Source organism: Cetorhinus maximus, chromosome 20 (assembly GCF_964194155.1).
Source record: "Cetorhinus maximus chromosome 20, sCetMax3.hap1.1, whole genome shotgun sequence".
In the NCBI taxonomy this organism is placed as follows: Eukaryota; Metazoa; Chordata; class Chondrichthyes; order Lamniformes; family Cetorhinidae; genus Cetorhinus; species Cetorhinus maximus.
In genome coordinates, this window is record NC_135898.1 from 12929403 (window position 1) to 12956189 (window position 26787).

Genomic DNA, 26787 nt, shown 5'->3' on the forward strand with positions numbered 1-26787 from the left:
TGATGCCTTTGTACCCATGTCTTTTACTGAGATCTCAAAATAGCGGCTCAAAGTTGTGGCTCTATTACTCTGATTTTCTGCACCAAATTTGTTTTACCATTCTTCTAGCTATGTATTTAAGGAAAATAGATAACAACAGCAACATGCACTTACATAGCACCTTTAATGTTGCAAATCATCCAAAGAGGCTCCACAGGAGTATTGTCACACAGATTTTTACACCAAGTCATGTAATGAGATTATAGGGATGATGACCAATAGCTTGGTTAAAGAGTTTCTTCGAAGATGAGAGAAAGGTAGAGGAAGAAAATTCCAGGCAGTCCAATGCAATGACAGGAATGATTGAGTGATGAAAATTGGGGATGCATAAGGGACTCAAGAATTATTGAAGGATAGCTGAGGTTTTGGAGGGGTTCAGAGACAGGGAGTAGCAAGGTCATGGAGACATTTGAAAACAAAGATGAGAACCGTTATCCTCTGTAGGTCAGCAAGCAATGGGGTAATGGGTGGGTGGGGCTTAGTGCTCATTAGGATCCAAGCAGCAGAGTTTTGGATGAGTTCAAGTTTAGAGGTTGCAAAATGAGAGTTCAGGCAGAAGGACATTGGAATAGTGGAGTCTAGAACCTATGTACTAACTCTACGACCTCAGAATATTTTCAAAGCAATATTACCAATAAACTGGATGTTAAAGCAAATGCAAAGTGAGTGACAGAAACTGAGAGAGACAAACACAGAGAATGAACCAGAGATTGAATGAGTACAACAGCAAGAGAGGAGATAGAGACCTAAAAACTAAACAGCAAAGTCTCTTTGGTAAAACATAAAACTCTCAAGGTATCGACAAAAGAGAAATAGAGGCAAAAGAGCTCTATATATATATATTCTATAAACACAGCAAGTGACTGAAAAATGAGAGGAAAAATGCACAGCAATGGAAACAATCGCTGTGGGAACAAGTCCAATTCTCAGGATAATGCTGAGGCTTTCTCAGGCTCAATCGTGTATGGATTAGTTGACTTGCTTCCAGTCGAAATTTGCATTATTAAAGTCCTAAAGCAAACCTTAACACTCCCTATGGAGGATTAAGTAATGCTAAGTATAGTATTGACTATATTCACTGAGCTGCTCTCAGTCCAATTCCCCAATGCACACATCAGCTTGTCAAATATTTAACTTCATGCCATCCTGTAGTTATTAAATAAAATGTAATATAAATATGACAAGAAATTCAGATACACTTTCCATTTAATTTGATGAGGGGATGCCACAATGAAAGGTGCAGAACCCATTGATTTTTCCAGTTTAACCTTCGGTATGCCATGGGAGTTTACCAATCCAAATGCACTTTGTTCCTGTGGCAGCTCCTGACAACTTTACACATCTGTCTGCACCCTTTTCTTTAACCCAAGAACCTGTGCAATAAACATTTAGAGATTTCCACACTTCACATGATCAGCATATACCATGAAGGCAGGTTGAGAGAGCACTTAATAAAGCATATAGTATCTTAGGCTTTATTAATAGAGGCATTGAGTGCAAGAGTAAGGAGGTCATGTTGAACTTGCATCGGACACTAGTTAGGCCTCATCTGGAGTACTGTGTCCAGCTCTTGGACACCATCATTGATGAAGGATGTGAAGGCATTAGGGAAAGTACAGAGGAGATTCACAAAAATGATTTCAGGAATAAGGAACTATAGCTTTGAGGATAGATTGGAGAGGTTGGGACTGTTTTCCTTGGGAAAAAGAAGGCTGAGAGGAGACTTGATAGAATGGACAGGGTAAATAGTGAGAAACCGTTCCCACTCGAGAATATCAAGAACGAGAGGGCACATTCAATAATTGGCAAAAGGAGTAAAAGTGGTTTGAGGAAAAATTTCTTTAGCCAGAGGGTGGTTGGAGTCTGGAACAAGTTTCCTGAGAAGGGTGGTGGAGGCAGGTTTGATCAAGGTATTCAAAAGGACTCTGAAGAAGAGTCATATGGACTTGAAACATTAACTCTGTTTCTCTCTCCACAGATGCTACTAGACCTTCAGAGTTTTTCCAGCATTTTTTTGTTTTATTCAAAGGGGAATTAGATTGGAGGGAGGTTTGTTGTTCCCCAGAGATCAGTGTTGGGACCCTTGCTTTTCCTGATGTGTATCAGTGATCTGGACTGTGGTGTTCAAGGCATGATTTCAAAATTTGCAAATGATACAATGATTGGAAACACCGTCAACTATGATGAGGATAGTCTTGAACTTCAAAAGGACATAGACATGTTGATAGATTGGGCAGAGTTCAATGTAGAGAAGAAGTGTGAGGAGATTCATTTTGGCAGGAAGAATATAGAGAGACAGTATAAAGTAAAGGAAGTAATTCTAAAGGAGGTGCCAGAACAGAGGGACCTCAGTGTATATGTACCTAAGTTATAGGTACATATACACCTATGGGTATAAGAGGATAAGGCAGCGGAGTGGGACAAGGTAGAATGTTGACTTTCAGAGAGCCAGTTCAGTCTCAATGGGCTGAATGGCCTCCATCTGCACTGTAAACATAGATACATAGAAAACAGAAGCAGGAGTAGATCATTTAGCCCTTCAAGCCTGCTCCACCATTCAGTATGATCATGGCTGATCCTCTATCTCAACACCGTACTCCCACGCTCGCCCATACCCCTTGACACTTTGAGTCCAGAAATCTATTTTCCTTCTTAAATATATACAGTGACTTGGCCTCCACGCCCTTCTGCATTAGAGAATTCCAGAGGTTCACCACCCTCTGAGTGAAGAAATTTCTCTTCACCTCAGTCATAAATGGTCTACCCCGTATCCTGAGACTGTTCTAGACCCGCAAGCCAGAGGAAATATCATTCCTGCGTCCAGTCTGTCCAACCCTGTCAGAATTATATATGTTTAAATGAGATCCCCCTCATTCTTCTAAACACCAGTGAATAGAGGCCTAGTTGGCCCAATTTCTGCTCATACGACAATCCCAGGAATCAGTCTGGTGAACCTTCACTGCTCTCCCTCTATGACAAGTATATCCTTTCTTTGGTAAGGAGACAAAAACTGCACACAATACTCCAAGTGTATTCTCACCAAGGCCCTGTACAGCTGCAGTAAGACATCCTTGCTCCTGTACTTAAGTCCTCTCGCAATGAAGGCCAACATACCATTTGCCTTCTTAACTGCTTGCTGCACCTGCATGCTTGCTTTCAGTGATTCATGTACAAGGACAGCCAGGTCCCTTTGTACATCAACATTTCCCAATCTATCACCATTTAAATAATACTTTGCCATTCTGTTTTTCCTACCAAAGTGGATAATTTCACACTTACCCACGTTATACTGCATCTGCCATCTATTTGCCCACTCTCTCAAACTGTCTAAATTGCCATGAAACCTCTTAACACCCTCCTCATTGCTCACATTCCCACCAAGTTTCGTGTCATCAGCAAACTTGGAAATATTACATTTGGTTCCCTCATCCAAATCATTGATATATATTGTGAATATCTGGGGCCCAAGCACTGATCCTTTCAGATCCCCACTCGTCACCGCCTGCCACTCCGAAAAAGACCCATGTATTCCTACACTGTTTCCTGTCTGTTAACCAATTCTCAATCCATGCCAATATATTACCCCCAATACTGTGCTTTAATTTTAAACACTGATCTCTTATGAGGGACTTTATCAAAAGATTTTGTGATGCATATTTGATAAGCAGTCATTTAACATCACTCCAGTGAAAATGTCAGAATTAAGCAACAAATCTGAAGATTGGCAACAGAAAGGCTCTTTCACAATCTTACTACTTAGGAGACTCTGAGGATTTGGTGCTGAAAACATTAAATAGTGGTTCAACATTTCACATACCTTATTACTATCAGTGTAAATGTTGGGATCAAATTCAGAGCAAAAGAAATAGAATCGAACTGAGTTATTCTGGACAAACTTTAGGAGTCGTCATATTATCATCAAATGTTGGAAAACTGCTTTAATTCGTAAATACTTGTCACGTAAAAGAAAATATCAGTACATTTTCTAGCAGAGAGAAAGCGGGGTATTTATTGGCCGCTATGTTTGAGTGTAGAAAGGGATGAAAAATACAAAGAGATGTGTACAAAAGCATTTGAAGGCAGGTCATAGGAAAAAAAATGGCTTGGGAAAAGTAATCCACAAGACAAAGTGTAGTGACTGATCAACCTCTAATGGTGAGCAGCAAGCAGCGAACAAACAGCAAAATGGGCTCAGAGGAAAGAGGTGCACACATGCAAGTAGGCCTATATTCTTTATTTTCCCTCTATTCTTCCCTTTAAACACTTGCAGGTCAGGCACAACATAGGTTACTCCACTTTTCCTTCAGATAAGCTGAGACCAGTTATTGCCTGGGTTAGATGCAGACTAACGCTTCCTCTGGCTGAACTCAAAGCTCAGAAGATCATTCCTACTTTATTACATTTTCGCATTCTACCAGCTTTCATTGTTATATGAGATTTGCCAAATTTTGAAGCAGTTTTCTACCATGGTTACACACCCACTGATATCCGTTGATACTCATTTCATGTAGGGCCTTTACACCCAACAGAAAGACAAGTTACATATCAGTCTGCGCCTTTCCCTTTAACCCAAGAACCTGCGCAATAAACAGTTAGAGATTTCCACAATTCACATGAACAGCATATACCATCTTGTTGGAGTTGGTTTTTACACCCGAGTTCCAGTCTCTAGCCCTGACAGAGCTTTCACTTTCTGACAGAGAAACACTGATTCCATTGATTTCTTCAGTCTTTGCAAATTTGAAGTACGTCTGTAAATATCTCTCAAAGCAATCGAAGGAGTTGTTGGCACAGAGGAAAACAGTCACATAAGAGCCATTGAGGAAGTGAGTGGCCTGTTACCAAGGATACAGAATAATGCTTGAACTGCTGCTAGTTTTCTAACACTGTCAGTATGGCTCTCTTGTCTGATCTCTGAATCAGAAAGCTTTGGGTTCAACCCCCACTTGAAAATTTAAGCACCTAATCCATGCTGGCGCTTCAGTGCAACAATGTTCTGTCAGAGAATTTTGAAACTGAGCCCATTTCTAGTGGTTCAGTAGGATCCCATGATGGAATTTAAAGGCAATAAAAATCTGGAATTAAAAGTCTAATGATTGTTGTAAAATTCCATCTGGTTCACTAATGTCCTTTATGGAAGGAAATCTGTCCTTACCTGGTCGACCTACATGTGACTCCAGACTCTTGACTCATAAATGCCCTCTGAACAAGGGCAGTGAAATGCTGGCCTAGCCAGTGGTGCCCACATCCAATAAATAAAATGACAGTGGGCTGCCTACACTGAAACGTGCTCACTGACCTACACTGGCTCTTGAAATAAAGAGAGAAAATGCTGGAAAAGCCCAGTAGGTCTGGCAGCATCTGTGGAGAGAAAAGCAGAGTTAACATTTTGAGTCCAATACGATTCATCTTCAGAAGATTTGTTTTTCCAGCACTTTCTGTTTTTATTTTAGATTTCCAGCATCTGCAGTATTTTGCTTAATCACACTGGCTCCTGGTCTGGCAACACCTTGATTTTATAGTCGCATCCTTGTTTTCATATTTTCCCATGGCCTCACCCCTCCCTAACTCTATTACTCCTCTAGCCTCACAACACTGACATCTTTGCTTTCCTTCAATCCTGGCCTCCATAATTTTAATTGCTTCACTATTGGCCACCATGCCTTCAGCTTCCAAGGCCTTAAGGTCTAGAATTCCTTCCCTAAACTTCTCCACCTTTCTATCTCTTTCCTCCTCTAAGATGCTTCTTAAAACCTACCTCTTTGACCAAACCTTGGTCATTTGTGTCAACATCTTATGTGGCTTGGTGTCCAATTTTGTTTGTTAATAGTCCTGTGAAGTGCTTTGGAATGTTTTACTACCATTAATGGTGCTATATCAATGCAAGTTGCTGGATGTGAAGCAATTTGGAACATGAGAGGCCTGCTAAGATGCTGTATAAATGCAAGTCATTTCTTTCTTCTAGTCAATACATGGCAACACTTAGTACTTCGCCAGGTCTCTCTTAGCAATGAATTAGTGGAGATACGATCATCTAATTTCAAGGGGAGAATACGAGGGCAGACAATAGCAGCAGAAATAAACTGATCAAATAAATACAACTGAGAACAAATCTTGCATTTCATTCTTTGGAACAGCCCTGGGTTTCAGTATAGTTTTTGTAAACAGTCACCAATCATAAAAATCATGCAATTCCCCTGTCAGTCAGTCACATTTTGGAGTTACACTTTCTCTGAAGCAAATTTTCCAGCATACTTACACTTGATTGCAAGAAAAAAAAATCAACAAAATCACATAGAACACCACTAATACCCATGCAGCAATCAAAAAATGAAAATCACCATTTAGCAAGATTAAAAGCGTACAAAAATAGGTAGTCAGCAACAGCTGTCAAACACAAGGAACAGATAAATCACTCCAAACAATTCTTGGAAAATCTTTCCAACAAACATCTTTCACCAAGCCAAGCTCTCCAATGAGCTTTGCTTAGATCATAGATATTAAACAATTACAAGAAAATTATTCAGTTTACATATGCGTTTTCTGCACAAAAAATGTCCAGAAATATTTCCATGTGACTTTGAGAAGCCTCAGATTTCAGTTCCTATTCTTCACAGAAATAATGCGACCACAATTATAAGAACATAAGAAATAGGAACAGGAGTCAGCAATACAGCCCCTCAAATCTGCTCTGCCATTCAGTAAGATCATGGCTGACCTTTATTTTCACACCTGATCCACATATCCTCCAATTCCTTTCATGTCCAAAAATAGAACATTCACAGTTGTGAAGCCGAGGATATGAGTTGAGTCCCTGTTCTCCTGATCACCTGTTGGAAAGTTGACATGTTCAGAGGTCAGGTAAGGGCAAAGATTAGTGCAATTATGTCCCGAGCAGATGCACGAGCTTGCTGAAATTCACTAGCTCACACACAGCCACATGTGAGGAACTGAGACAGCCTGCAACTGGGAAACTGTACCCCAACATGAGTCAGTGTCTTCAGTTGAGGAGGCCAAGGGGAGAAATATGACAGAAATAAGAAAACATAAAAGTTGCTTTGAGCATATTAAGAACTGAAATGCTTAAGTTCCCAGAATCAATTAATCCTATTGGGCTGCTTAAAACTGTAGCTTCATCTTTTCTTTTTGGGAGCTGTTGCTGAGGGGCAAGACTAAGAAACAGTTCTCCAACTCTCCACACATTCCACAGCTAGCATTGGGCCCACCCTAGGTCTCAGAAGGGGTTAAATACAGTTGCCCATTCCAGCTCTCTAATTTCCCACTGGAGGCATAGCTGCAATTGCATCGCTGAGCTCCATCTGTGAGCTATATGTTGTGGAGGCAGTAATTTATTAGGACAATGGGCCCGAGGAGCAGAACAGCACTAAACCCTCCCCCAATCCCCTCACCTCAAGCGCCACATGCTTGTGCTCTGGGGAGCCTTTTATCACCACAAGCTCTCCGGCAAGTATCCCAAACAGGATGATGAACATTCTCTGATGATGTAATTGCCACTGGCATTTCCTCCCACTGGTGAATTATTAAATTACTTGCAAGGATATATTTCTCAGTAACATTAAAATCACCGCCTAGAGAATTGTTGGAAATTGTTTGCAAGCTCTTAATGAATAGAATCTTCCCTTACTTGGCTTTTCAGTCATCTTCTTCCTAAAGTTGATGCAACTTTTTTGCAACATGCAAAGACCTTCAGTGCTCCAATATCTACAGGAATTCTCAATTTCTATAGAAAACTTGGTGCGAGAAAATGGAAGAAGGTTGAGTCAGTGATTTTCATTTTCAGAAATATGTCAAAAGGTTGGAATCATTTTAAAACTAGGACAGCCCTGGGGACTGGGCTGATAGCAGCACCATGGGAAGGAGGATCTCAGGTTCCAAATCCAGGCATGTGCTGATTTAACTCATCTCACCCAGCAGAGAGTTTTATGACATTGGGCTGGGAAAGGGGAAATTTTCTTGTTCCTATTCAGTAGTTCCTGTTGAAAGATAAGAGTGAGAGAGTGTCACATGATTCAGACTGGGGTTGGTTATGTTGCCCTCCTTATTTAACAACCTGCCATCACTCACTCGCTCAATGTCATACTTGATGAAAGGCAACTGAGATGAAGGGCCAGAGAATGTTGGCATCTGTAGAACTGTTCCCCAGCAGGAGTCAGTGCCTTCAGGATAGGAGAGAAAACCGGAGAAAGAAAAATGCAAACGACAACTTGGATTCATAAAGCATCTTTAACATATAACAAAACCAGTGCCATATTGGAGAGTTAGTGGTCTTGAGAGAATTGGGCATCAATCAAAAGCATGGTTGAGAAAGCATGGAGAAAAATAGCAAAGTCAGGAGGTTTAAGAAAGGAGTGTAACAGAAAACATTGGCACAAAGGGTGAACTAGCATTTTCTATTGCAGCTTTCACATCCTCGGGATATCTGAAATAGCTCCACAGCCAAGTACCATCAGTATCAATGTAGGTAAATGCAACTATCAATGTGTGCATTGCAAGGCCCCACAAGCTGTAATGAGATAAATGACAGCTAATCATTTTTTGTATTTTGGTTAAGGAACAAATGTTGGAATTAATTGAATAGCACTACCACAGGAATGATGGCCTCTTTCTATGCTCTCATTCAATGATATTAGGATACTAGTAGAACTCTCTTGCTATTCTTCAAATTTTGTCATGGGATCTTTCATGTCTGCATAATAAGGTAGACAGGGCCTCAGTTAATTTGTCATCTGAAAGAATGGCACTTGTTCAGCGCTGACTAAAGGGTCAGCCAAGATTATGTACTCAAGTCCTGCAGTGGGCCACAAGCTTCTAACTCAGAGGCAAGAATACTGTGACTGAATCATGCTATCAAATTAGATCCGATAGGGTTGAGGGTGATAATTGATTCTGCCATTAACATCCAGTTTTGTGTTTTTTTTTAATTTATCTGTTTGAAAATATTCCCTGCTATTTAGTGACGTAAACAATTTGGGTGTTTTATGACATTCGGCTGGGAAGGGGTAATTTTCTTGTTCCTATTAAATAGTTCCTGCTGTGTATGTTATGAACAGGCCTAGGTGAAAGGACGTAGCAACAGTTCGTAGGATGTGGGCATCGCTGGCTCGGTCAGCATTTATTGCCATTCCTAATTGCACTCGAGAAGATGGTGGTGGTGGTGAGACACCATTTCGAGCTCTTGCAGTCCAGGAAATGTAGGAACACTTGCAGTGCTGTTTAGAAGGAAGTTCCAGGATTTTGACCCAGTGTCAGCAAAGAAATGGTAGTATAGTTCCAAGTCAGGATGGTGTGTGGCTTGGAGGGGAACTTGCAGGAAGCAAGTTCCCTTGCATCAGCTGCCTTTGTCCTTTTAGGCGGTAGAGGTCGTAGGTTTAAAAGGTACTGTCGAAGGAGCCTTGGTGAGTTACTGCAGTGCATCTTGTAGATGGTACACACTGCTGCCATTGTGCACCAGTGGTGGAGGAAGCAAATGTTTAAGGTGATGGGTGGTGTGCCAAACAAGCGGGCTACTTTGTCGTGGAAGGTGTCAAGCTTCTTAAGTGCTGTTAGAGCTGCACTCATTCAGACAAGTGGAAAGCATTCCATCACACTCCTGACTTATGCTTTGTGAACAGTGGGACAGGTTTGGCGGGGGGGGGTGGGGTCAGGTGACGAGTTACTCGCTGCTAGGTTCTCAGCTTCTGACCTGTTGTGTAGCCACAGCATGTATATGGCTGATTAAATTTAAAGTAAAGTTTCCGGTCACTGGAGGGTGGTGTTGGGGGGATTTACCAAAGGAATGCCTTGTTTGGGGTGGGGGGGGGAGGGGGGAAGGTCAATGATGAAGCAGCTGAAGATAGTTGGACTGAGAACACTACCCTGCAATGTGGATAAGATGGTTGTGGTTGTTGGAAGCCGGACATGTTCCTATGTGTTAGGTATGACTCCAACCACCAACCAGCGGAGGGTTTTCTCACTGATTTCCTTGATACCACACTTGGCCAAATGATGCCTTGAAGTCAAGAGCAGTCACTCTCAGCTTACCAATGGAATTGAGGTTTTTTGTCCATGGGATGTTTGAACCAAAGCTGTAATGAAGGTGATAATATAAATCTCCGTTGAGTTGTAAATTCCTGGCTGCGTTTACTATAGACAGATTCAGAGGAACATGGAAAATGTAATCCAGACTATTATAAGTCATGTAACCCATCTTTATGATAATAGAATTGTACAGCTAATGAGATTTACAGGATCCAGGCATAAGAGAGCCTCTGGTGAAGGCCCATCCTCTCCATGCTGCAGAGGTAAAAAAAGGACCCAGAGTAGATAATACAGTTCCTCTAGCCACTCTGCCATTCAATAAGAACATGGCTGATCTTCTACCTCAGCGCCACTTTCCCACCCAATCCTTATATCCCTTATTGCTTTAAAATTTATCAGTTTCTCAGCCTCAAATATTATCGATGGCTGAGCACTCAATGCTCTAGAATTGAGAATACCAAAAAATTCACAACTGAGTTCAGCAGTTTCTCCTTATCTCAGTTTGAAGACTATGGCATTTGACTTTTAGACTCTCAAGCAGGCAGTTGGGGTTGGTTGGGTGGGGGCAGTGTGGGGCAGGAAGAAAAACACCCTCATTCCTTTTTCTGTTTTTGCTCCTTTCCTCTTCACGGAGCTGACATGTCCTGGAGCTCTACCTAAAAGGGTGGTGGGGCAGAGTCAATCATAACTTTCAAAAGGGGATTGGATAAATACTTGAAGGGAAAGAAAAATTGCAGGGCTCTGGGAAAAGAGCAAGGAACAGGGACTAATTGGAAAGCTCTTTTAAGGAGTGATGAGCCAAATGGCCTCTTTCTACACTCTTTGAGGATTCAATAGGATAAATAGGAAACATCGCTGGACTTCAAAAATATATTATTGAAAGAATATAACTAGTAGCTACAGATTCTTTTAAAAAATCTGAGGGGATTTTTTTTGGATGAATTTTGTTTTCATAAAGGAGGAACGTCAGTACGACGGAACAGAAATCTTTCTTTTGCAGCATCAAATATTTCCAGGTCAGGTACGGCACAAGTCAGACATAAAGTAAAGCTCCCTCAAATCTGCCTTAACAACATGCCCTGCAGATCCATTGATGCCAAATTTGGACGCGCACCATTGACTGTACCATTGTGACATTTTTTCCCCCTCGATCATTAACCGTGGTGTGGGCTTTCTGACTAGGATGGCCATTTACTTTCAAATTAGGGGAAGTTGCAACCTCTGCACCTGAACTTACTAGGAATTAGTCTAACACTACCCAATTTAATTGCATATAAGGCCCTTATAGTCAATGAATAACAAAGCATTTATTTGAAAAATCTGGGATAATGTTTCACTTCCAGTTTTATGTGGATTCCAAGAAACAGTATTTCTGAGTTAAGATGGTATAAATGTGTCTGTCACTCAAAGTCATTCTGATGCAGGCTCGTACAATGACCCCTGCAGCCCTCTATACATCCTATCACAATTTAGCAGTCTTTGAGTAGTTTTCTTATCCACCAAATGGAGCACCCTAAGCTTCAGCTAGGGGAAAGGCACAGCCTTGTTCCAGTGTAACACACTGCAAAGTTTTTGTGATATATCAAATGACATATCTCAGATACCTCAGCTCTGAGCTTTCCTATGTAGACCTTCCCAAGTTGCAATATGCCACTTTCTATTCCACCACCCCACAACACGATCATTGAAGTTAAAACAAGCCCTAACCAGTACCAAGTACCATTCCTTGATTAATCATCTTGTTTCTGACTTTTTCAATGATAATGTCCTGCACTTTATCCTTCTCAATTAAAAACAAAAATTACAAAGAGTTTCAAGCTCTAGTGCACAGTACATATTAACATGCAATCTTGCAGGAACTAAAATGATTAATTTCTTACTTGGTTCTACAGCCCTGAATGAGCCCACAATAGACTATGGATTCCAGAGGCTGCAGAAGGTCATTCCTAGGCATCCAGGTGATCCAGAAAGACTAGCAAAGGTTAGTATAACCCATGTTTACACTCTATTGCAAATTAAATTAGTACCTACTGATAAATTCTAGTGGGAAGTTGGAAAGGAAAGAAAGAACCCAGTCTTAACTTCTTCCAGATAAAGCTTTATTTCAACTCGTATAAACCTTCATCCCAGATCATCGCCTGTTTGTTCTTTATACTCTGAGCACAAAAATTCAACAAAAAGGCCACATTTATCAAATTAACAATCAAATTAAGGGGATAGCCCCATAAATTTGACCAGCTGCCATGGTGGCATCAGAACCTGTGTCCCCAGAGCATTATCCTGGGATTCTGGATTACTTGTCCAGAAACATTATCACTAAGCCATTATGTCCACCTGTTCCCCTTTATACTCTTTCGAGTTATCAACAGTCACAGATTGCAATTCTTTGAGTACAATCACAGTTCTTGGTTTTCCAGGAGTGGGACGTGAACCCACAACCCTCTGATTCAAAGGCGAGGGTGCTATGAACTGAGCCACAGCTGACACCTCAATCTGTTTCCCCTTTATATGCACCCAGTGATGTGCCAACCAACTAACCTCTAATTACTAACTTAATCACCTGTTGACAAGTAACTATTTCCTATCCGAACACCTACACTCAATGTGTTTCATCCACTTACGTAACATTAAATTTTGATCCAAACATTACAGACATACGCAGGTTTAAGAAGCCTCAGAGTTTGAAGATGTAACATTTCAGACATGTCACTTTTTTGTCTTCCTCTCCTGAAAGCTGTGGTAGGTAATCTCATGAAGTAGATCTTCACAGGGGAAACCAGATGGTGTGAGCAACGAAAGGTTATTTGACCATCGAGGGGGAATCACAAACCCAATCTAATCCTTTCATGACATGCATAATTTTCTCAGTAAGGGGTTCATGAGACATCAACTCAGAGCTAGCTCCCAAGCCAAAGGGTGCTGAGGTCAACTGTAAGCAATCCAACTGCTGCCCTGTCTGAGATTACCCAACTGGCCATACACTAAGCGTGGAACAGGAATCTGCTCACCTGCACTGTACATCACTACATTGGGTATCTCCATTAACAACCAGGGATGATGAAGGGTAAATGGTTTGCTCACAGCGAACCTCATTGATGAGTAGATAACGGCCCCTGGTGCAGTCCCTTCTCAGGAGATCAACGGCAATATTAACAAATAAGTGCCAGGTTGTCCTGTTCCTCTTGGAACATCTAGCTCTGCCAACACTCTTTGTTTCATGGACAGCATTACTCCCGCTAAGTAGCGCAAACCAGGGGAGATTTAATGCAGGGTGCTGCTCTTGGAAGTGATCTGTGTGGTTGGTCAGACTTCTTCAGGAGCTGGAAAATAGACTGCTCTGTTGATGCAATAGGATTGACAGGCAAAGTGGCTTTTTCCCATTCCATACTTCATTATCAAGTTGTCCAATTTTATTTTTTTGTTGACAATTTTGGTTCTTATTTCAGGCATTTTTCATTTGCAGGCTCTCCTTTTAGTGGGATTCCATTGTTCTTTCCATAAAAGAAGTAGACATGCTAAATATCAGAAAGTCTAAATATCAGTTTCACACTGTAATACAGTCTAGGAGAGGAAGCATTAAATCAAAGAGCATGGGCTTCAGAAGAGCTTCAGACCAGAAGACCAGAGAAGGGTTGGGAAAAAGGGATCACATGCATTTTACTACATTATACTGTTACGAATAAACCACAGATTTGAAATGGTTCTCAGATGGAGAAATTATTTAAATCATTAAGCTTAATTAGGAGGCCTTGACAACTCACACCTGTCTGTTTCAGCACTATGGACAGTTCTGAGTCAACAGATCTCAATATTTGTTGCCAGAACAACAGAAATGTTGAACGATTAGATCTGCTCACATTGTAAATGTTGCCAAATGTTCTACATGTATTTTTTCCCTGCAAAGAACATTTGAATTCTTCCATGGTGTCATCACTTATTACAGTGCTGTGAGAAATCTATCAGATGGTCTGGCATAGTTAGCTGATTATATCATGCCAAATGCTGGGTGTGTGCAGTGTGGCTTTCAAACTGAACCTTTAACATATGTGCAGTTAAATTGTGGTGAATCACTGCTTCCACTTAACAATGTCTGTGGGTAAAGTTGGCATACAAAGTTTACAAGAACATCTAACACCAAAACACACACACTATGCTGTCTGGGATTTATTACACTGTGTTTGGCAGTTCACTGATAAAGGAACAGCTGGCTGAAATGAACTTTCATTCCTCTAAACTGTTTACTTCAAAAAATTATTTTTCTCAAATTTCATCTCAGATATTGGAATAATGGAAAAGGTTCAGCACAACTGAGTGGTAACAGTAGCACTGTGGCTTTAGTATTGGATAAATAATCCAGAGGATAGTGATCCAGAGACATGAGTTCAGATCCCATCATGGCAACAAGGGAATTTAAATCCAGTTGATTAAGCAAATCTGGAAGAAAAAGCCAATAGTGAGCATGAAATGACCAGATTGCCACCTGGTTCACTAATATCATTTCGGGAAGGCAATCTACTGTCCTTACCTATCTTAGCCTATGTGTGACTCCAAACTCTCTTCACTGCCCTGAGAAATGGTGCAGCAAGACACTGAGTTTCCAAAAAATGGCCAATCACCACATTCTCAAGACAGTTAGAGATGGGCAATAAATGCAAGCCTTGACAGCAACACCGACATCACATTAAGTGTTTTTTTAAAAAAGCAGCAATGGGAGGGACTGACAATTCAGAACTTCACATTCACACCACTGGTGCACATTAGGCGCTCACTGCTCACTTTAGGGGGCTGCTAAGCATGAGATCTGCTCAGAGTCTATCCTTGGCATTTTAAACCAATGCAGAAATTGGGAGGCACCTGTAAATTGCCTATGCTTATTATGGTCTGAGCTGTAATGAAAATTAAAAGGATGTGTTGATGGAGTTAGATGAAGAAGGATGGGAGGAGACTTGCATGAAGTATAAACACTGGCATGGGCCTGTTGGGCTGAATGGCCTGTTTCTCTGCTGTAAATACTTTCTAATGCTTCAATTCTGAAGGCATTGAATGGTACAAAGGCTAGGGCCCTGACAATATTCTGGCAATACTACTGAAGTGTTGTGCTCTGGAACTTATTGCACCCCTAGCCAAGCTGTTCTAGTACAACAGCTACTACCCAGCCATGTGGAAAATTGCCCAGGTATGTCCTGTAAACAAAAAGCAGGACATATCCAACCCAAACAATTACCACCCCATCAGTCTACTCTCGATCATCAGGAAAGTAATGGAAGGGGTCATCAACAGTGCTATCAAGCAGCACTTGCTTAGCAATAACCTGCTCACTGACGTCCACTTTGGTTTCCTTATCTCATTAGAGCCTTGGTTCAAACACAGACAAAAGAGCTGAACTCCCCAGGTGAGGTGAGAGTGACTGTTCTTGACATCAAGGCCACATTTGATCAAATGTGGCATCAAGGAGCCCTAGCAAAACTGGAGTCAATGGGAATCAAAATGAAAACTCTCCACTGGTTGGAGTCATACCTAGCACAAAGGAAGATGGTTGTGGTTGTTGGACATCAGTCATCTCAGCTCCAGGACATCACTGCAGGAGTTCCTCAGGGTAGTGTCCTAGGTCAAATCATCTTCAGCTGCTTCATCAATGACCATCCTTCCATCATAAGACCATAAGACATAGGAGCAGAAATTAGGCCCTTCGGCCCATCGAGTCTGCTCCGCCATTCAATCATGGCTGATAAATTTCTCAACCCCACTCTCCCACCTTCTCCCCATAACCTTTGATCCCCTTACCAATCAAGAACCTATCTATCTCAGTCTTAAATACACTCAATGACCTGGCCTCCACAGCCTTCTGTGGCAATGAATTCCATAGATTCACCACTCTCTGGCTAAAGAAGTTTCTCCTCATCTCTGTTCTAAAAGGTCTTCCCTTTACTCTGAGGCTGTGCCCTCAGGTCCTAGTCTCTCCTACTAATGGAAACATCTTCCCCACGTCCACTCTATCCAGGCTTTTCAGTATTCTGTAAGTTTCAATCAGATCCCCCTTCATCCTTCTAAACTCCATCGAGTATAGACCCAGAGTCCTCAAATGTTCCGCATACATTAAGCCTTTCATTCCTGGGATCGTTCTCGTGAACCTCCTCTGGACCCTCTCCAGGGCCAGCACATCCTTCCTGAGATATGGGGCCCAAAATTGCTCATAATATTCTAAATGTGGTCTGACCAGAGCCTTATAAAGCCTCAGCAGCACATCCCTGCTTTTATATTCTAGTCCTCTCGAAATAAATGCCAACATTGCATTTGCCTTCCTAACTACCGACTCAACCTGCAAGTTAACCTTAAGAGAATCCTGGACTAGGACTCCCAAGTCCCTTTGCACTCCAGATTTCTGAATTCTCTCCCCATTTAGAAAATGGTCTATGCCTCTATTCTTCCTACCAAAGTGCATGACCTCACACTTCCCCACGTTGTATTCCATCTGCCACTTCTTTGCCCATTCTCCTAACCTGTCCAAATCCTTCTGCAGCCTCCCCGCCTCGTCAATACTACCTGTCCCTCCACCTATCTTTGTATCATCTGCAAAATTAGCCAGGATGCCCTCAGTTCCTTCATCTAGATCATCAATGTATAAAGTGAAAAGTTGTGGTCCCAACACTGACCCCTGCGGAACTCCACTAATCACCGGCTGCCATCCTGAGAAGGACCCCCTTATCCCCACTCTCTGCTTCCTGCCAGACAGCCAATCTTCTATCCATGCTAGTACCTTGCCTCTAACACCATGGGCTCTTATCTTACTGAGCAGCCTCCTGTGTGGCACCTTGTCAAAGGCCTTCTGGAAGTCCAAGTAGATAACATCCATTGGCTCTCCTTTGTCTAACCTACTCGTTACCTCCTCAAAGAATTCTAACAGATTTGTCAGGCTTGACCTCCCCTTGATGAAACCATGCTGACTTTGCCCGATTTTACCATGCACTTACAAGTATTCTGAAATCTCATCCTTAATAATGAACTCTGAAATCTTACCAACAACTGAGGTCAGGCTAATCGGCCTGGAATTTTCCGTCTTTTGCCTCACTCCCTTCTTAAACATAAGGTCAGAAGTGGAGATGTTTGCTGATGATTGCACAATGTTCGACACCATTCATGACTCCTCAGATACTGATGCAGTCCAAGTCCAAATGCAGCAAGATCTGGACAATATCCAGGCTCGGGCTGACAAGTGGCAAGTAACATTCACGCCACACAAGTGCCAGACAAAGACCATCTCCAACAAGAGAGAATCTAACCATTGCCCCTTGATGTTCAATTGTATTATCATCACTGAATCCCCCACTATCAACATCCTGGGGGTTACCATTGACCAGAAACTGAACTGGACCAGCCATATAAATACTGTGGTCACAAGAGCAGGTCAGAGACTAGGGACAGACTTTTGCCCTTGATGGGCGGGCGCGCCCGACTGGCTCTGCGGCGGGCAGGCAGCCAATCGCTGCCACCGAAGCGGGCCCCGCCGCCATTTTGAGTGGGTGGGCCAGTTAAGGCCCGCCCAGCGGGCTTCCTGTGCGGGTGGGGGGGAGGGATTCCCCAATTGTCAAAGTGCGCTCTTTTGCGCATGCGCGCTAAAGAGCACACATCTCCCTGAGACTAAGTGCTGTCTCAGGGAGATCGATGAAAGCTTCATAAACATCAAAAATAGAAAAATTAAAAAATTATTAAATTGTCCCCCTCATGTGACAATGTCACATGAGATGGGACATGTTAATAAATATGACTAAAACTTTATTAAACCTTTAAAAACAGACATGAAACCTCATCCCGCCAGTGGATGAAGTTTCATGTTTTTTCAGAAGCCCACTGGGGCTCCAGGCCTGCCCGCCAGCCTTAAGGTTGGCCGGGAAGGGCCTTTAATTGGGTTAAATACCCTGTCAATGGCTTCAATTGGCCATTGACAGGTTGGCGGGCGGACAGCGAAATCAGCTGTCCGCCCGCCTTGCTGAATATTTAAATGGGGCGGGATGATGTCGGGGGTTCCCCCTGATGTCATCCCGCGTCATTTTCGTGTCGGCGAGCAGGTCCCGCCCCTAACTCGTCGACACGAAAAATTCTGGCCTAGGAATCCTGCAATGAGTAATTCACCTCCTGACTCCCCAAAGCCTATCTACAATCTACAAGACACAAGTCAGGAGTGTGATGGAATACTCACCACTTGAACTGGATGAGTGCAGCTCCCAGAACACTCAAGAAGCTTGACACCGTCCAGGACAAAGCAGCCCGCTTGATTGGCACCACATCCACAAACATTCACTCTCTCCACCACTGACACACAGTAGCAGCAGTGTGTACCATCTACAAGATGCACTGCAGGAACTCACCAAGGCTCCTTCAACAGCACATTCCAAACCCATAACCACTACCATCTAGAAGGATAAGGGCAGCAGATAGATGGGAACACCACCACCTGGAAGTTCCCCTCCAAGTCATTCACCATCCTGACTTGGAAATAGATCACCGTTCCTTCATTGTCGTTGGGTCAAAATCCTGGAATTCCCTTCCTAACAGCACTGTGATGTACCTACACCACACGGACTGCAGCGGCTCAAAAAGTAAGCTCTCCACCACCTTCTCAAGGGCAACTAGGGATGGGCAATAAATGCTGGCCCAACCAGCGAAGCCCACATCCATGAATGAACAATGAAACAAAAATTGGGTGTCCACTCCAGATATATTTGGAATGGGTACTTCAAGGGAGGCCTGCACCATGAAATTAGTTTCTTTGCCTTCATGATGGCTGTCTCCATCCCAGAGAGTCACCTTTCCTCCTTCATTGTTGCTTCTTGGACTCAAATAGTCAATGAATGAAATAGGGTCATTGAACTAGTCCTTTTGACGTCAGAACCAGAAGGGCAGTCAGCAGCCTTTTCATTGTTCCTGATACTCATCATTCTGTCCCTGACTCTCAGCATGCCATGCAATAAGTGGGGGAGCACAGCAAGAATATGTAAATAAGCTGAGCTCAGGTTACGGAATAATATTAGCTCATTTGGGTTCAAGCACATAGAGCATCTCAAGAGCAATGGTTCCCACAGTGATGCATCAGGACAATACTACCTATTGCATAGTAATAATGAGAGAATTGAAAATCTAGGGTTGTATTCACTGGGAAATGTAATTCTTTCATGGGATGTGAGTGCAGCTCTCAAGGCCACTATAACCTAAGTGCTGAAAAAATATGAAAGGGTTGAGAAAGTAACCCACTTGATTGCCACCCCATCCATCACCTTTAACATTCACTCCCTCCACCACTGATGCACAGTGGCAGCAGTGTGTACCATCTACAAGATGCAATGCAGCAGCTCACCAAGGCTCCTTCGACAGCACCTTCCAAACCTGCGACCTCTCCCACCTAGGAGGACAAGAGCAGCAGATGCAAAGGAATACCACCACCTGCAAGTTCCCCTCCAAGCCACACATGATCCTATGGACTGCAGCGGTTCAAGAAGGCAGCTCACCACCACCTTCTCAAGGGCAGTTCAGAATGGGCAATAAATGCTGGCCTCGCCAGCAACACCACATCCTGTGAACGAATAAATTTTAAAAAGTGATGTTATTCTCACTGGTTGTTGAATTAGTGACATCCCATTTCAGTGTGCGAACCATAAAGAGAAAATGAGAATGAGCTTTTTCACTAAGGAATAGAATAAGGAATATATCACCGTAAGTGATTGCTGAAGCCAAGTCAATCATAACTTTCAGGAGAGAAATTAAATATGCACTTGACATGTCATACCAAAGGATGAAGAGAAAGAGCATGAAGATGGGACTGGAGTAGGTAGCTTTAGCAGCAGCAGCACAGGCAAGCAGGCAGACTGGCCTCTTGTGCTGGGTTTTCCACAATTCTGTGCCTTTTTGGTTAGGCGTGTTCAATTGGCAGTCCTCTTTGGTGTGTCTCTTGTGACCTATTTTTATGCCATCAAAAGGGTAGCCCACAGTTTACCAGATGCTGTTCTTTGACCTCCTAGGTCTGTTTTTCAAAGGTGGGATGGTTGAACAAGCAATGGCTTGTGTCAGCTTTGCCCTGTGACCTGCAGTTTACGTGAATAAGAATATGGCCCTACCACAAGCAACATATTTTTCTGGCCCATTACACTCATTAAAATAAAAAAATCTTTATCTCTTCCTGTGCTGAATGCAAGCCAGGGTCAACAGAGAGAAGCAATAGAAGCAAGCATGAAGGCTCTATCGAACAGCCCCAAGAAATATTGGCACAGAAAAAGCAGTAGTCAAGTTACCACTATTATTAACATGTTTAGTAGTTCTGAGACACTTTGTGGCTTAAGTTAAGACCTGTGGTCCTTTCATGGATTTGTATAAGAGATTAATTGACTGTTTTCCCCACAGGAGATGTTACTGAAAAGAGCAGCCGATCTCGTTGAGGCCTTGTATGGAGGACCACCAAATAATCAGGTACAGCAGAATGCTTGTGAAGAAAGACGAAAGAGCAGTCACTCAAATGGAGTCAGGCCTTCACGAGAATATATATATGATATGTGATACAATATGATATATATTTATAATAAATTTTTTTATAATACATAATAGGAAATCCTTTGAGTCGGAAAGTGAATCAAGATGAAAGATGAAAGTTTGTTCACAAACCATTTACTTTACAAGAAACTTCATAAAATCCCCCACCAAATCATGACAAGATCATATCTGAATAGCCGATCTTTTTGCTCAATCAGTTTTATTGATCTTCACTCTGTAACATTGTCACAGCAGCCAATCTGAAATCAGGACTCTGAAGGGGCACCTGGTAACACATCTGATAAACCAACAACAACAGCAACAAGTTTAATTATCTGTACTGTTTTGAAATCTGCAATTTTTTTCTAAACTTGATTATGCTGCCCCAAGTGCTCTGGGTAAACATTGAAATGGTAACTTCAGGTAAAAATACCTTAGTTTGTTCACATTGAATAGCACACAGCTCCTGTGGAAGACTATACTGATTTGCCAAAGAAGCTTCATTGTGCAGTTAGCTATCTCATTCTTTGCTTCTCTGAGGGGAAATATGGAAAAGAAAGGTAACCTCTTCTGAACTTCTTAATAGCACCTTCCAATCTCCTGGATTGTGGTCCTTTAATGTACGGTGGAGAAATACATAAATTATATAAAACGTACATCACAGAAACAGGCCATTCAGCTCAATACAAAGGGTCATTTTACATCAGTGTGTCGCATCGCAGTCAAACCTCAGGAAGTGCTCTTTCCCAATTTTCCTCCCCTCCTGATACCTGCTGGGGTCCACTCCACAAGTGCCTGCAGTCCTCTAGTGTCTCACCCAACAGGTTATTCCACGGGCCCAGCTGACCAGTCGTTCCTCCAGCTATTATTCACACATATTTGCTAGCAAGATTCACTGGATAGTGATCAGGAGCCAGAGAAATCATGGCTGCTTTCTCCTGCTCTGTCCCACTGAGACCAACTGGAGAGCCCAAATTTTGGACCCATTTGGAAGCAACAAACTCAGCACAAACTGATATGGCTCAGAACTACAATCAGTTTGCCATGAACCAACAAAACCACAAGGGCAAACATCACATATTTATTGTTAACAAAGACAAATCATTCTAAGATTCTAGAATTTGTGGAAATCTAATGTATCATCAATGAACAGGTTTATAGCTGCCTCTATTCATGAGCTCAGCTGAGTGGCCTGGCATTGCACCAGTGTGGTCTTCGGCTTCAGTCCAGATGATTTTAGGCTTGTTGTTTCAGGCTTGATTCCAGAATGGTGGTACTTGTACTGAGCAGTTTGCTGGAGCACCAGTTCATTCAAGCAAGAATTCTTGCTATTTTATGGTGACAGGATGGGTTTTATTGGTGTCTTCATCTGTGTTGATCTTATGGGTGACGAGTATCCTTTCTCTGATTGGCAAATGGAGTGCAGTAAACATAGCAGGAGAGACTCTGACAAAACATGATAAGACTTGGTGTTGGATACTTGTTTGAGGAAACTGAATAATGAATGTTTTTCTTTGATATTTCTCTTCCCTCTTCAATATTCTGAAAAGTGCTGACTCTATGGCCATTGATAGCCCCCTGATCCCAGGAGTGGGTGATTTTGATCAAGAGGGGGTGATTTTTCTCTTCCCCTGTCTCCCCCTGACTGCCCCTGTACATGGGTGCTAAGAGCAGTCACAGCATCTTTAATAACACTCTGGGAGTAAAGGAGTCAGTGATTAACCCTGTTCTGTATCACTCAGTACAACTCAAGCTATGCAGTTACTCAAAGATCCATCAGGAATTCTATAGAGAAACTTGAAACTAACAAAAGGAATTTCACTTTAACCACAAAAAGCGCCAATATGATTTAAAATGGGTTGCTGATTCATTGTCTGTTTCCATTGGACGATTGAAGGAACAGTGCAGGAACAACTGAACCTATTGAGCTACAGTTCAAAACTATTCAAAATGGAAGGCAGATTTATTATTGATTTATTCTAGTTGCTTCTGCATGTCAGTGACAAGTTTACTTGTCTGTCTCACTAACCCTTCCTTCCTGCTTGATTACAGGCATGATTTCAGTGCCTGTGTCAAGCAGGATTTCAGCCAAGTATCTATTCCTTGGGGCTGCTCTTCAACTATTGAATGGCAATTTCTCAAAGGCATTTTCTTACCTATTTCAGTGCTCCAACTGTTCAAACACAAGGTGAAGATTTTTAAGTTGCAGGAGACAAAAGTTACAAAAGGTGAAATGAGTTAAAAAGTAAAACTTAAAAGGGGAGTGGGGGGGTGGTGAAGAAAAGACATGGAGGGAAAGTCTGAAAACTCTTTCAATTTAAGATTGTGCTTGATTTGTTCATTTTAGTAGCCTGTCATCTATATTCCAGTAATATATCTATTCCTGATGTTGTAATAAATATAGGACTGTAATATTAGTGTGCATTTCAAGGTAATTGTATGTGAGCTGAAAACATAAAATTGGTCAGTCCAGGAAGATTGGAGTTCCCTGGACTGAAAACAATAGAAATGTTATCAGTTTCTGTATTGCCATATCGATCTTCAAATTCAAAGAGAGTGGTAAATAAAACTGCGCTCATGAACCATATCTCATGCTTGGATCTAAATGGGGCTCTTAAAAGGGAGTCATTCATGCAAATCTGTTGACATTGCATGACAATTCTGGGAGTGATGCCTCCATAATCAGAGTTACACACATCTTCACAACCTGATTAGATAGATTTGCAAATAACTTTCAAAATGGAGCACTCACTTGATAATAGCAACAAAAGAACTGTAAGAAAAAATAATCTTAACTCTCTAAAGTGACCAACATTACCTTATTTGGTTCTGAGCCATTCTGACCAGGGAGGTCCCAGGTTCAATCCCATTATGTGTTGAGTTAGTTGATGCTGGAGGATGAGGTTGTGGGATGCGGGATGGGGACAACAATTGGTTTCAGTGCCTCTGGATTAGAGAAGAAAAATCAGCCAGGACCGAGTGTTCTGCTAGAAAGTGAACTTGTATCATCATGGATAAGGACAGAACAGTGTTTTCCCCTAGTACTTTCTGCATTTGGGAAGCCTGACAACATTCGTAGTTGGTGCTCACACATGAAGAATAAACAGGGTGAGGTAACGGAGAATAAGCAAAGCCAGTGGAACTGTGCTCCCAGATGAATCAGCATCTTTGGGATAGTGATGCTGGAAAATCAGAGAGAAGAAATAGCCTGAGATTTCCAACAAAGGAGGCTGTTGAGGTGAAAGTGTAACTGCTTCAAAAGCAATTAAATGCATTTCTAGATATGGGGGTAGTGAGGGAAATGATCAGAAGGTCAGTAGGCTCAAAACTGTCATAAATTGAAGATATTTTTAATTAGCAATCTAGGTGAGGGGCCAAGGCTCAAAATGCAGGCACTGCGGGAGGAAATTAGATAACACAATACTTGGGTTTTCATAGCCACATGATTTTAGGAGGAAAAAACACTGAGGTACTTGTATGTAAAATAAATCATAATTTTTATGTCCAAGGACAAAAGGACATGGTGTCCTGATTCAGGCTCAGTGGCCTTTTCCATTTTGTAAAATTTCTTATGCTCTACAGGAAATCATCCTGAAGCGAGCAGCTGATATTGCAGAAGCTCTGTATAGTGTGCCTCGGACCCCCAGCCAGCTTCCTACTCTCTCCAACACTCCCAGTCACAGCAGCATGATGAGGATGAATTCCTACGGCAGTCAACTGGGAGTCAGCATTTCAGAGTCTGCACAGGGCAACAGCCAAGGTAAGCTGCAAGCATACAAGTACAGGTCAGGCATTCAGGCAGTCACAACTCATTTTCATCATATCCTGCTGCAGGAACAAAGACTGAGTATTGACACTAACTGGTATGGGCTTCAGTGTTCATCAAAGTAATGGTGTAGAAGGTGATTAATGCTGATGGTCTTCGATGGAATCATTTCCGAAAAGTTTCATTATAACCTCTCAGAGTGTTTGAATAATTGCTTCTCACTGGATCCTTTATTTTCTTTGCTACCTTTGCTGTGGTGGATAGAATCCCTAATGAACTGGATCATACAGGGTTTGCAGAGGAAAGGGTGTACTAAATGCCATTTCCTCACTACATGTCTCTTAAGATCTCACTCCAAAAATCCCAGAGAATTATAGAGTCAGGGGACACTTTGGCTAAATCCATTCTTTACCTGGACAATTCCTCAGGAAAGGGAGTGGGAGGATGGCATTTAATCTCACCAAAACTCCAAAGCACAGGTGTCCAAGATTTTAGTCTTTACAGACTGTTTAGGTGCACACCATGAAGCTTCATTGGCCATGCAGAAAGCTTAATCCAGCTTTAGTAATTTGCAAGTATCTCTTGGTGCTCTAATGTAGGATTCATGCATGCAGAAAGGGGTTTGCGGACACCAGGCTATGCCTGAGTGAGCCATAGATTGAGTGAGGAGTTGGGATTTTGGTTCAGGTGGGAATTAGGGTAAGGGGGGTAAAGAGGTGTTCGTTTTCCTACTTTTTGTCAGCCTCCAGTGGGTGGTGAGTTCCCGTGCTTCTCTCCAAGCTAGGCAAGCGTAACTTCCTCTAACTTTATCTATGTAAATTATTCTCTAATTGACTAATTAAATAAATAAGATTGGGCAGAAATGACAAGGTTGGTGGTGTGCCGTGACTGTAGCATGTGGGAATTTGTGGAATGCACTGCAATCCTGGACAACCATGTCTACAGAAAGTGTCTGCAGCTTAGGCAATTCGGCTCTTATTGCTGAGTTGGAGTCTGAGTTAAGGACATTGCGGGGCATCAGGGAGGGGGAGAGTTACCTGGACACTTTGTTCCAGGAGGCAGTCACTCCTCTTAGGTTAGGCAGAACTTTAGAGATGGTCAATGGACAGGGACAGGAGGATGTGACCTTGAGTCAGGCAGCATGTAGTGATGGAGGCAGCTTCAGCCCCTAACTTTGTCCATCAGGTACAAGGTGCTTGCTACCTGTGCAGATGAGGAGAAGGACTGCGAGATGGATGAGCGGACTGACCATGCCACCATGGTGAAGGATGCCAGTCAAGTCGGGGGAGCAAAGAGGAATGTGATAGTGTTAGGAGACAGCATAGTCAGGGGAATAGATACTGTTCTCTGCAATTGAGAGCGTGAGTCCAGATGGCTCTGTTGCCTGCCTGGTGCCAGGGTTCGTGATATCTGCTCAGAACTAGAGAGGAACTTGCAGTGGGAGCAGGAGGATCCAGTGGTCATGGTCCATGTAGGTACCAATGACTTAGATAAGACTAGGAAAGAGGCTCAGTGTAGTGTATGAGGAGCTAGGCACTAAATTAAAGAGCTGAACCTCAGAGGTAATAATCTCAGGATTCTTAGCTGAGCCACATGCATATTGGCATAGTGTAAATAAAATTGGAGAGTTGAAGCAAGGTTCAAAGACCAATGTGGGAGAAGTGGGTTCCGGTTCGTGGGGCACTGGCACCAGTACTGGGGAAAGTGGGGCTGTGCCGTTGGGACAGTTGACACCTGAACCGTGCAGGGACAGGTGTTCTAGCGAGCCGCATAACTAGGGAAGTAGAAAGGCTTTTAAACTAAATAGTGGGGGCAAGAGATCAAATTTGGCAACATGTGGTAAGTCAAAGAATAGAGACAAGGCAGGTGAGAAGGGTATAAATATGGGAAAGAATAAACAGACTGTGACAGGAAGGGACAGATAGTATCTCTGTGAGGGAAACCAGAAGATAAGGCGAGAGGTTACAAAAATAATAAAATGACAAAACTAAAGGCTCTATACCTGAATGCACAAAGCATTCAAAACAAAAGAGATGAACTAACAGCCATTACAGCAACATGGCCGCAGGATGACATTGATTGGGACCTGAATATTGAAGGGTATATAACATTTAGGAAGAGCAAGAAGCTAGGAAAAGGTGGAGGTGTTGAGGTGGCTCTGTTAATTAATAAAGGTATGAGCACAATATAGAGTTATGACCTAAGTTCAGAAAGCCAGAATGTAGAAGCAGTTTGGGTAGAGATGAGAAATGTTAAAGGCAAGAAGTCGCTTCTGGGAGTGGTCTACAGGCCCCCTAGCAGTAACCACATGGTGGGACGGGGTTTAAGGGAAGAAATAATGGGAGCTTGTCAGAAAGGTATGGCAATAATCAAGGGGGGATTTTAATCTCAAACTAGACTGGAAAAATCAGATGGCAAAGGTAGCC

General features: G+C 42.4%; 1 protein-coding gene across 3 annotated transcripts in view; it reads left to right on the forward strand.

Moving 5' to 3' along the window:
- LOC144694851 (transcription factor COE2) overlaps positions 1-26787 on the forward strand; it is a 257043-nt gene that overhangs the window by 191628 nt on the left and 38628 nt on the right. For all 3 annotated transcript variants that reach the window (XM_078565496.1, XM_078565497.1, XM_078565498.1), the window contains exons 11-13: positions 11970-12058; positions 20470-20535; positions 24178-24355. In XM_078565496.1, the coding sequence (XP_078421622.1) occupies positions 11970-12058; positions 20470-20535; positions 24178-24355 (333 nt within the window). The remainder of the gene's footprint in view (positions 1-11969; positions 12059-20469; positions 20536-24177; positions 24356-26787) is intronic.